Source organism: Macaca fascicularis, chromosome 5 (assembly GCF_037993035.2).
Source record: "Macaca fascicularis isolate 582-1 chromosome 5, T2T-MFA8v1.1".
Lineage (NCBI taxonomy): Eukaryota > Metazoa > Chordata > Mammalia > Primates > Cercopithecidae > Macaca > Macaca fascicularis.
This window is the reverse complement of record NC_088379.1, coordinates 49055726-49068595: the sequence shown is the minus strand read 5'-3', so window position 1 is coordinate 49068595 and position 12870 is coordinate 49055726. Positions and strand designations below refer to the sequence as shown.

The 12870-nt window shown below is 35.3% G+C and overlaps 1 protein-coding gene across 13 annotated transcripts in view; it reads right to left on the bottom strand.

The window, feature by feature from the left end:
- WDFY3 (WD repeat and FYVE domain containing 3) overlaps positions 1-12870 on the bottom strand; it is a 309189-nt gene that overhangs the window by 47167 nt on the left and 249152 nt on the right. For 11 of the 13 annotated variants that reach the window (XM_045392358.3, XM_074039773.1, XM_005554885.5 and 8 more), the window contains 4 exons: positions 9134-9184; positions 6721-6889; positions 3722-3885; positions 720-868 (listed from right to left, as the gene is read on the bottom strand). In XM_045392358.3, coding sequence (XP_045248293.2) covers positions 720-868; positions 3722-3885; positions 6721-6889; positions 9134-9184 — 533 coding nt within the window. The remainder of the gene's footprint in view (positions 1-719; positions 869-3721; positions 3886-6720; positions 6890-9133; positions 9185-12870) is intronic. The other 2 variants (XM_045392361.3, XM_045392357.3) reach the window with 1 other exon arrangement.

Here is a 12870-nt window from a genome sequence, read left to right as displayed (position 1 = left end):
TAAATATTTTTGTATGGAAAAAGGACCTATAAAAGTCTTCATGTGACCCTGACTGTTGCTGAAAGTAATTATTTGAAATATCTCCTAGGAATGAACTATAGAAACAATGTCTGTATTCAAGGGTGCTAGGAAAATGTTAAAGAAGAGAAGCAGCCAGCCTGTTGATCTTCTAAGCCCTAAGCTTCTTATCCTTTTTCTAGCTTGGTCTCTCTCCCGAGTTTTCCACTACTCACTATTAGTTTCATCACAGGACAGCAGAAGAAAAGGAAGATGCCTACAACTCAGTCAGTAAATCTCTGCTAATGCTTTAGTCATGCTGTTTCTAGGGTACTCAGTACCTGATGATGCTCTTTCATTTTTAGGAGTATTGTGCAGTTACCTGCATTTTCTCTACAATTGTATATCTGCTATATTTTTTAAAAGGACGATTTATAAATTCAGAATAAATTTATAAATATATAGATTATAATATAAATAACTCAGAATTCACAGAAATAAATGTTATTTAGCTTTCATCTTAATAAAGAAGCCAAACATTTTCATTATTACCTTAAAATAACTGAATATCATCTTTGTGAGTATGTAATGATGAATACACACAAACTGAGAGAGAACATTACCTAGAACACAATTTTTTGATTAAAAAAGAAAACTATGCAAATATACTTTCTGTCTTCTAAAGACAGTCATACATTGTGTCTCTTCATTCATTTACTTACTTTGGAGGTAAGGTTTCAATATCTCTTATTTCCCTGGTTGCTGTCATGGTAAATCCATCAATCACATAAAAATGCTCTTTACCAAAAAGAAGGAGCCCCTCACTGGTATCTAGGCCCTGGACTCGAGCACAACGGTACATGTGTTGGATCTATAAAGAAGCCCATAAACATTCATTAATACAGGTATTTTGTAAAGATCAATTTTTGTTAGACTATTATGGCATCCCTAGAGCTAAGCATATTAAATCAGAGTTTAAACATATTCCGAAGAATAAGCTTAGATTACAGTCTGATTTGCACCTGACTAGAGTAAAACTAAACAATTCCTTCATACCCATCCACTCATCTGCCAATCCCATCTCTCTCAATATTCTGGGTGTACTTTCTGTAGGCCAGGCACATATGCGCTAGCTTCTAAAAGTGAAGAACATTAGATAAGGCTCCTGCCCTCATGAAGGGAGACAGACACAGCAAGCTTGGCAGGAAGGGGAATTGAGGCATACATGTAAGGAGATTAGAATAGGATTGTGTTCTATGTGAGGCAAGATGACACAGAGTGAAAATTGCAGGGCCTGCTAACTCAGGGTAAATTTCCAGTTCTGCCACTTTGTAGACTGGGTCAAGTTTCTTAATTTCTCTGAGTCTCCATGTCTTCATTTGTAAATTTCTAATTGACTTGTGAGAATTAAGTGAGATAATGTACATAATCAGGTTAGGAATTATTGGTTGCTTTCTCTTCCACACAGTTTACCTTCTTTTTCCATCATATCCCCTGGAAATGGAACTGTAGAATTTGTTTCTATTCATTCCCCACCTGGATTCTGCTCCCTGGAGACTATTGTACTGTTGCAAAAAGCCAAGCTTGGCAGAAGTTGTGTTTTCCTCATAGGAAGGAGCATTGCTAAATCTCTCAAAGTAAGCATTGTTTTCTCTCCAAAGGGCAGTATCTAATTCTTTGTAAAAACTCTTTCTTGCTTAAACTTAGTTCAACATGAGTCAAGACAAAAATCAGCAATTAAATCAGAGTTAAACAAATGTCAGTTTGAATACACTTCCCGCACTATTAAAACTTAAAGCAACTACAGCAAAAACTGTACTCATGAGATTAAAAGTTTTAAAAATGAAAGCATTGTAGTAAGCTTTCTAAAATATCTAAATATAAGTCAATTTTCATTGCTACATCTGATCAATCCTGATATACTTTAAAAGTTTCTCTATTGCAGTATATTTATGCATATATACACATACATACATACATATATTATATATACACACATACACACACACACACACACACACACACACACAAATGCTTATTTCCTAAGTGTATGGCTGGATTAATTTTCAAATGCTAAAAATTTGGTGTGACCAGCATCCAGACCAAGAAACAGAATGCTTCCCAGTCCGTAGAAGCCTCTCTTGTGCTTCCTTCATATCTGGGGTACTTTTATAGTTACATGATCTTTTCTTAATGTATTGTCATTCAATATTAATTAGGGCACACATTTGAACAGAACTGTTTTGATTATACTCCAATTTCTAGTGACTACTTAGAGCGTAAGACCTCAAAGGTTTTATACCAAGATCTAATGTAACAGACAAAAGAACATCCTTTAAAAAGGTGATATTCATGACACATTCACGTCATTCATTCCCTTGTTTATTCAACCAATCATGCCTTCATTCAAAGGTTTATTGGTTATCTATTATGCAACTGGACCTGTGTAAGGCAATGAGATAGGGATAAGACACAGTTTGCCTATAAGGAGCTCAAAATCTAGGACAAGAGAAAGATACTGGAACAAGTAATTATGACATAATACGGAGTGATATATATAAGGCATCATGAAAGTATAGAGGAAGGGTATCCAACCAAGCCTGAGCTAGCAAAAGAGTCAAAGAAAGCTTCCTATGTTTGACTATTACAAACATCCAGATAAATGGGATAACACACAGGATTTATTAGGATAAAGGTTAAGCAAGTAAAAGGAAGAGGGGCATTTTGGCAGGCAAAAACAATATGAGTGACATGGTTTGCATGTGTGTCCCCTACACAGCTCATGTTGCAATGTGATCCCCATTGTTGGAGGGGCGGCCTTATGGGAGGTGTTTGGGTCATGGAAGTGGGACCCTCACGAATGGCTTGGTGTCGTCCTGGCGGTAATGAGTCCTCACTCTATCAGTTCACACAAGAGCGCCTTTTCTTACCATGTGACAAGCCTGCACCCCTTCATCTTTTGCCACGAGTTAAAGCTTTCTAAGGCCTCATCAGAAGCCAAGCAGATGCTGGTGCCATGCTTGTACAGCTTGTAGAAGTGTTAAGCCAAATAAACATGTTTTCTTTATAAATTATCCAGCCTGAAGTATTCCTTTATAGCAATGCAACATGGACAACACAATGAGTAAAGTGCAGAGTGGAAAAAAAAAACAACATGGTGGGTGTAATGAATTCCAAGGTGTACCAGGCTGCAGGGGATCAGGTTATAAGACAGAGTCAGTGGAATGAGACCAGAGAGGTCAGCAGGGTATTGGAGGTTGAGTGAGAAATAGGAAGGTGATATCTTCTGTGAGTGAAGGACAGTAGGGGCTAAATAATCCAAGGCTGGAGGTGACAGTCCAGATTGGCTGAAGCTGCTGGTAGGTTATTACTGGAATTACGGAGATGTAGAAAAAAATACAAGGCCAGATTGCTGAATAGGCTGTCTACATGGACTTGAAATAGAGAATTATGGCAAGATCTGTGGTATAGAGGAAGACAGAGAATTAGGTGCCAGTTGTTAATACTGTATCTGATGAAACCTTATGCTGTTTAATGTTTCAGGGGAGTGAGAAAACCCTTACAGAAGAGAGAAGTAGAGTACTGAACCCAAAAGGCTGCTTAAAGCTGTATTTTATTACAGAGGCTAAAGCATTTACTTTCCACAGCTACCCTATCAACTCATGTTGTCTTAATAATATGTTACTGAAATATTTACAATCCTTACTTTTCAGAAGCACAATACCTTTTCTCCTTCCTCTAACAGACGCAGTAAGGTAGCATTATCTGTTTTCTCCTCCTCTTCTATGGAGCTGCCCTCGGCAATCTGGTCTTGTAGCTGCTCCTGGTTCTCCTCATCTCCTCCATCAGGTGCAGATCGGGAGCGTTTTAGAGGAGGCTTGACCAAACCTACAGTATAATAACCAAGAGGGCCATGTGGCATTGCAAGGACCTTGTGCGGAAGCAGTTTAGTCTCATGTAGTCCCTTCTACAGATATCCAATTTGAGACAATTCTGGAAGGTATAGGGAGGTAGCACATTCAGTGGTTAAGAACATAGTCCTCTGGAGTTAATGACCTTGGAAAATTATTCAACTTTCTGAACCTTAGTTTCTTATCTAAAAAACTGGGACAGGAGCCGGGTATGGGCAATATAGCAAGACTCTGTCTTAAAACAACAACAACAACAAAAAACCACCTGGTACAAGTACAGTATCTTCTTAGAGGATTGTTGGACTACATTAGGTAATTCATGTGAAGTGCTTAGCATTATGCTTAATACATAATAAATTCTCAGTAAGTGTCAGGTGATGATGATAACAGAACGCTATAATAGTAAGAATGGTGTAGCTTAGGTAGGTGTCATTAAGGGGACACCATGAATAAATAATCAAGTATTGTCACAAAAATAAAGACAGCAAACTATAAACATGATTATGACTGGGTGCAGTAGCTCATGCCTATAATCACAGCACTTTGGGAGGCCAAGGTGAGCCGATCACCTGAGGTCAGGAGTTTGAGACCAGCCTGGGCAACATTGCAAAACCCTGTCTCTACTAAAAATAAAAAAATTAGCCGGGTGTGGTGGTGCATGCCTGTAGTCCCAGCTACTCAGGAGGCTGAGGTAGGAGAATCGCTTGAACCTGGGAGGCAGAGGTTGCAGTGAGCTGAGATCATGCCACTGCACTCCAGCCTGGGTGACACACCAAGACTCTGTCTCAAAAAAAGTAAAAAATAAACATGATTACAAGATATCCCACCTATTTGGAGGACTCTTGAAGACTATTTCATGCCTCATTTCACAAGTGGCAGTACGGTTTTTCATACATGAATTAATTTGATCAAAATACCAGGTCAGAAAGAACAGAATTCTTTATAATACAGGGACATATAATTTAATCTGCAGATTAAGGAAACATTTTACTACCTACATTTTGACAACTTTTTAGTAATCAAAGTAGGATAAATTAAAATCAGTTGATAGTAACCAGTGAGGACCCAAAGTATGAGAAATCCTTAAAATACATGCTAAATCACATATTTTGATTAAATTAATACTCTTTGTGCCATCCAAAGTAACACTATACCTGCCTGTTATAGTTGCTCTAAGCACTTTGGAAAAGCACAAGTCAGCCTGAGTCTTATCCTTTGAATATTACTTATCAGAGGTTTTGCTTTGCCTTGAGAAGAGCCTTGTTTTCATATTCGAACAAGTGTAGTAAGTAAGCAACAGAGATCAAATCCTCCAGAGAACATCCACAAGGGGAGAAAGCTTACAGCTGCATTATTTTTAGCTTAATGAATCAAAACCTCCATTTCTATGTCTTGCATAATACCCTGTATATTTATGCTTTTAGCTCAATTAGACATTAGGAAAATCAGGCCAGAGAAGTTAAGAGCCAATGACCCAAACACAATCTATCAAACTCTGTGGATTATACCTTGGCTTGTATCCAGCAATAGCTTTGAACCCAATTCAATAACTGTGCTGGTGCAATGTCAACAAAATTAGAAGGCTTTAATCTCTGTTCAACTACCAAAAGTTTCAGTGATTTTATGAAAATGTTGGAACAATTATAAAATGTTTAGTAAGTCATAGTCATCACATGAGAGAACAGGTATAACAACAGGAGAAACTGATCACAATTTAAATAGTGTTTTTTGTTGACACAGTCCTAAACAGATTGCTTTAAAACAATCCGAAACTAATTTTTAATTTATTAACTAATGAAAACTCATTTTTAATTTCTTAGTTTTTAATTCTAAAACTAACTTTTAATTAAAATCTTAATTTACACTTTAGGGATGTATAGAATACGCAAAGAGTTTTGAATTTGTGTTGAATCAGAGGCTTAAGATTAAAACAACCAATTGATTTACTTACTCGAACTGAATCCTCATTCTGTGCTAGTCATGTGTCAAAATTTATAAAGTAAGAAAAAACAATCTGTCTTTGAGAAAAACTCATAAATTAGAAAATGGAAACATACAGCAGTGGAAAATCACTGAAACTGCTATAACAGACATGCGCAAAGTACTATCAGTGAACAGAGGAGTTGGAGAAGACTTTAGAGAAGGATGATTTTATACATGACCAGTGAGTTTAAGACTGAGTAGGATGTGTTAAGGTAAGGATAATGGAGAAGCTGTAGAAAAGAAGAAACCATTTCAGGCTGAGGGCACCAATGTAAAAGTACAGAATCTGAAAGTCTATGGACATTGTAGTCCAATTCATCATCTATTCAGCTCCTAAAGTTTAGATCTGGGATAATCTCTCTCAACTCATAGGAAGAAAAACCATTATTCCTTACTATTGGCTAATATGCACTAATTACAGGTTTAATAGTTATTTTAATTTTATAAATATTTAGTTATTAAGCCCTTAACTTAAAATATCAAGGGCTGAGGCACATGTTCTCAAGACCTTCTGAGGCTGTGTCATGAAAAAATGCATATGCATATTAAAAAAAAACTAAATATCAAGTGCCATTGAGTATTCTGAGAAATACAATTAAAAAACCATTAAGCCAATGGGCACGTGACATTCATTTGTAGGCAATAAACAAAAGCAAGTGTCTTTAGTTCTGACAAAGAAATCAATCGTTAAGAAGGGTGAGATGGTAAAATATGTATAGATATTTTAAAAGTTGGGCCTACTATTTACAGTTGCTCAAATTTTTGTATGAATTCAAATACAAGAATGTTCCAAAATCACTTTTAATCAAAATCAAAAAGGCAGGCTGACCTCTGACTTTAGCAATAGTGTCTTCCCCATGCTCTGGTTCTTGCTGAGCAGCTTCGCCTTCTGAACTCTCCACAATGGTGTCTTGGACAATGGCGGGATTGCCAGAGGCCAGTCGCATGTAGTACTCTTTACTGTCATAACTTACGGCTCTTCTGTATCGAGCAGGTTTCTAAGAAGTGACAAAAGAAAATGACTGAAGATAACTATCATCAAGAATTAAAACATAATATTCTTGAGGAAAGGTATGGTGTCAAGGTGTGTTACCTTTTTAAAGGGGCTTTTCATAGACTGTATGTATATACAGTAAATCCACATTTTTGGGTTAGGTTTCTCTGTTTTAAAATTCCATTGAGTTTTTTAAAGACATACATAAAACAACAATATTAGCAGTTTTGTTCTTCCTGAAATAATCTCTAGCCAAAAAACGTTTCTGTGTTAGTGCAGTGTGTCTTCTTTGGTGTATGAGAAAACCTCCCCATCCAGTAAAGAGAATGCTCACTGTTGAAGAGCATCGAGCTGCAAAGAGCCTGTCTAGTCTGTGAGGAGCCTGGAACTTTGCTTCCACCCCAAGTGAAGTAATTAGGTCAGGCCTAAAGTCCACACACTCAGAATAATCAGTGTGAGTGTGTAGTTCAAATACTTGGAGGTACAGACTCAATTGCCCTATTCTTTCCTATATTCCCAGGTTTCACTGAGAACGGCCAAAACCTTCTTCAGATCCTTCTGAGAGTCCTGACCCAAAAAGGAATCAAGAAGTTTTATGCCAGTTGACACTCTGGTTAGCTTGCCACTGCAAGCTGCTCTCTCCAATTTGCTCATTCTCATTGTCTGTTATGTAAAGTAATATGACCCATAACTAACTCAACTAAATGAGTATATTAAGAACATACAGCAGTCCATTTTGAAGAAGAAATTAATTACCTAGAAACATAAGGATTTGATGTCTTAGAACATGATACATGAACATTTCTTTTCCTGATTAGCCTTTATTCTCAAAACAGGTTCTCCAACTGACTTAAATTGTTTTCCCCTTAAAATCATAGAAGATGAGAAACTAAGATCTCAAATATCCTACAAAATATCAGACAGAGGGAAAAGTTGGCATGTATATAGGATCCTCGGATCGGAATTAGACCCACACCATGGATTAATAATTTTAAAAATATGAAATCTGAAACATGCTTTGAAACCTTCCCCTTCTAAATATGACTTTACTTTCCTATAAACAAGAATATGTAATTTTAAAAATTCTACTATCGGTCTACTCTTGAAACTCAAATAGTCAATATGCATCATTTACAACAATGCCCTTTTCAAGCAACATTTTTTTTAAGTGATTTCCAACTAAAGTGGAAAACAAGTGTCCTTTGGGTGAGACATGTAGAATGAGATACTGAACAAAATTTTAGATAAAAAAATAACTAAGTGAAGCCACATTAGCCTTTTTTAACTTCAGGCACAGAGCAAGGAAACAGAGTTGCCAGTGAACCGAGGAATGATATACAGCAAATGGAGACTGAAAATATTACTTGACACAGGAAAGTATTAAAATGATGTAAAATAATATTACAATTTGGAGGATCTGATGGGTAAACAAACAAGAACACTGTACTATTTTTGAAAATGAAAGGAAGGTAGTAGATTTTGTACCATAAAAATTCTTTTGTATGAGGTATCTTCAACTCAAAATTGCTAATATTTAAAAAGATAAAAGCATTGTTAGTGATGGGCAAGACAATGAATTAATAGATGTGGGACAGCATCTGCTTGATTACCGACTTCATGTACAGATTCAAAATTGACCTACAAGAATTTTTCTCTAAATATTTTGAGGTGTACTTCTGTGTCCTAAAAAACTACATTTTTTATTGAATTATGTACTTTCATCTTTCTGGAATATAAAAATGATAATTAACTTTTCTACTAATTAAAATAAATTTGTATTTTAAAAAGTGATCACACACTCTTAGTTTCCATTCATTCTGATTGAAAAAAAATTTTAAAAGAGGAGACATTGCTGCATTCTCAAAATACACACTTTAGTATTTAGAATTGAATGAATAACTGAAAAGTTGAAGACGCCAGGCTGCCCATTACTAACATGCCTCATAATTTGTTAGTTTACGTGTGAAGCAATACATGTTTTTGTAGTGAGAGCAGTGAACACTCAGCCTGTTAGTGAGCAGCATATAAATCCTAAAAAGAGACAATCAGAAAAAGCTGAGAAACAGTAGAACAACGTCTCTCAGCCTGAATGAAATCAACTGTTCAACTCTAAGGAACTTATAGGAAGAACAAATTGAAAGCCAATCTTTTAAGTTAGTCTAATCTAGCATGCACTTAAAAAAACCCCAGAAAACAAAAAACAAAACTACAAGTAGTTTACATTCTTTTACTGTAATTTGTGTTTTACCTTTTGAGGAATATCATCGGGTGTCTCAGGCTGTTTACTTGGGATCTCAGACTGAAAACAGGGTATTAAGTATAGACATATCAGAAAAAAAAAACATAAAGAGGAACACAAAAATAAAATTTTTCTTGAGGACTGTATGAAATATGAAAGATGTAGTTACTCAAAGAAAATTAACATGATAGCCAAAGCAGCTTAAATAATCACTTAGCATCTTGTGGTTACTTTCTCACAGATCAAAAGTAGTTTTAAGTAAACCTTAAATACGCCAAATGTCTCAGTGCTATTGAACAGGACGAACTCTTACAAATCACACAGGCAAAACTTCAGCACAGGTTGCCATTGACTTGATTTACAGGCAACTCTTTATACTGTTTAAAAAAAAAAAGAAAAAAAAACAACAGAAAACAAACCTGAAATCAGGATAACAGAACCTAATGCTAGCTAATATCTTCCATCTTCTTTTCCCTGGGGTTATCCCTAAATCTGTGTTGTTAACAGGGGCAAATGGCTGATTTAAGCTATCATTTACAATACTCCATACCACAGACATCACTCTCTTTCTTTTAAGAATCCTCCTTTAAAAGCATAAGGACCTACCTACTTCCTTCACTACCTTCACCATCCCAGAAAGGCTGAAAGCAGAGGGTAGACTGGATCATCAGCTTCCAGATCAGAAGTTCTTCTAGAGTACTTTTAAAAGAATTAGGTAATGGCTTTATATTTTATTTTCAGAATAAAATCCTGGTTAATAAGAAGGCAATTCTGTTGAGCTGTAGCATGTGGCTTCATGTAAGCACACAGGTAGCTACAGACAATAATGCAACCAAAAACCACTTCCGAATTTCCTTCCTGTTCATGGTTTATATCTGGTGATGACTTCTAGTACCTTTCCCTATAGTAAACATGAGCAGGCAAAATGTTTTCACAAATGTTTGCTTCCCAAGGCAAAACCATGGCCCACTAGGCATACTTACAAATACTTCACATGGTTTTAGTGATTCTTTCTTTTTAAAAGCAAACTTGTAAAGGTATATCTTATATTGAAAAATAATCTTTAACGTCTAATCAACGTTCTTTATCTTGGTAGGGATTTAGATGATAAAAGTGTAATGTATGTATTTGTTAAAACTCACTGACTAGACCATAATAAAATAAAAGCATTTTAATGGCAAAAACAGATCAGGAAATCCAACATTAAAAAAAGAAAGAAAAAAAAATCACTGAATGGTACACTTAAGATTTGTATATTTCAAGGTATATAAAATTTCCTTCAGGAAAAAAAGAATTGTAAACAAATATTGAACTCATAATATGCACATGAAAGTGAAGAAAACTGATTCTTCAACTCGCTCTGAAATTCATAAAACAAAACAAACGAACAAACAAAAACAAGATAGGACCAGGAGTGGTGGCTCACACCTATAATCCTAGCACTTTGGGAGGCCGAGGTGGGTGGATTGCTGGAGCTCAGGAGTTCAAGATCAGCCTGGGCAACATGGCGAACCCCCCATCTCTACCAAAAAATCCAAAAATAGCCTGGCGTAGTGGTACATGCCTGTAAACCCAGCTGCTTGGGAGACTGAGGCGAGAGGATTACTTGAGCCCAGGTGGTCGAGGCTACAGACAGCCAAGATCGCCACTGCACTCCAGCCTGGGCAACAGAGCGATACCTTGTCTTAAAACAAATGAATAAAAATATAAGACAGACTGTTGGATAGATATGCAACAAATAAATACAACAAAACAGACCAATTACCAATGTCACACCTGTGACATTCACTATATATACTCCCAGCCAGGATGTAGGCAGGGTCTACTAAGTATACTCTTATATTTTTCCTGGCACCATATGGTACATCGCCAATTAAATACATATTTGCTCACTGATTGATTAACCAGTTCTTATTTTACTAAAAGGCCCAGCACTCAATAGTAAATATGTTATCCAATAATTTTAGCATTATTTTGGTTTCCTTTTATTTAAAAAAGCATTAAATTATTACTATAATTGTTTACATAGAAACCTATATTTTTCAAAGTCAGAATTTCTAGAAAATAATTTTATAGTCCTTTTACTTCAAATGTTTCTATAATGCTGGCAATGAAATTTTCTAAATGAGCTGCTTAGTTTCTGTAAGTCTCGTGACATTTACACATTATATAAAAATACGTATTGAGGCAGCCACAAGAAACTCTCCTAGTTAGAAAAGGAACCTAAAAGTTGACTAGCTTCCTGCCCCTGAGTAACCCTAACTTAATAGGCAAAGTCTTCACCCTAATGAACTTTGCAAAGAATAGTAAATGTGTTTGAGATTATTATTCTTTAAAAATAAGGGAATTATATAATTAAAGCCTAGTTAATATTTAAATACAATTTTTTTAAAATGGCAAAATATGCATTATTTTCCTCCCTTAGGATTCAGAGGAACAACCAGATTTTGAATTTTCAGCACATCCCAGGCTTACATCTTACACTATCTATAATATTTGTTTAAAATACAGAATTATAGTATAATTCAGCTCTTTTAATTATGAAAATTACTCCCCAAGGAAGGTTACTATGTCAAAAGTATAAATCATTTTTATGTGAGAATACAGAATTTTCCACATGTACTTAATTTTTCTCAAGATATTAATAATTATTACAATTTTTATTACAATAATTTTAGTTGATAAACTTTCAATGCTGTAAAGTCTGAGTATGTTCCATATTCTATACACAAACATCCAATTTAAAATCAATAAATAAAATTCAAAACTTATACTAGGTAAGCTATTTTTTATACAGTATGTAACATTATCAAAGTTTAAGAAATAAAACTTTAATGAGTAAAAAAAAAAAATCACCTGATTTATTTCTAACAAATCAAAGACCTTAAAACAGAAATTAATTTTTTAATCACCACTGTATTCTTTAGCGTAAGTGACAGGACAAAACATGGAAATGTTACTGAGAAATAACAATTATTTTAATCAATAACGCAAAAGATCAAATCATATGCCCTTGCACCAGGAGAGGCTTCAAAAGCAACTTTAGGTTGGCACAAACCTATTATATCACAAAAAGTACTGACTATATTAAACATGCATGCAAGGAGGGCAACAAATTCATGGAAGTTTAAAGGAAAGAACTGGTTGATCTCTAACTCTGGGAGGCAATATTTTTTAATATAGATCAGGGCAGAGGTGGATTTACTATGAAGTTAAGGTAGTTTAAACTTTAGTGGCCTTCACTTGCATGAGTCCCTTTCAAATCCCTGGAAACAAAGCCCTACTAATTTTATATTCATAATTTTTACTCTTTTTCTTATAGAGCCCTCTCCTAAACTGTATAAACTACAGGGCCCATAAAATTGCATTCGAGGCCATTTTAGTGGAAAAGTTTTAGATTTAGGAAAATTCTATAGAATGCTAAAGAGAAAGCACAGGAAAAAAGTCTATAACTTAGGGAAGACAAGAGTGCTGGCAGTTCATTCACTCAATATTCATTAAGTATTAGGTACTTTGTTAGCACTAGAGAGATAAAACCTAACATGGAATACATTCACTATCAATGGATAATGTCATAAAATGGGCAAACATTAGAATCTTTTCTTTTTCAAAGTGATTCTACTACTAAGGGACTGTTGAACTATACTCCTACCTTACTACTTCGCAGCTGCAGCCTAGAAGGGGTTCCTTAACTACTCTAGGTTTCATTTTCTCATCTGTAAAACTGGGATAACAGTATTAACTGT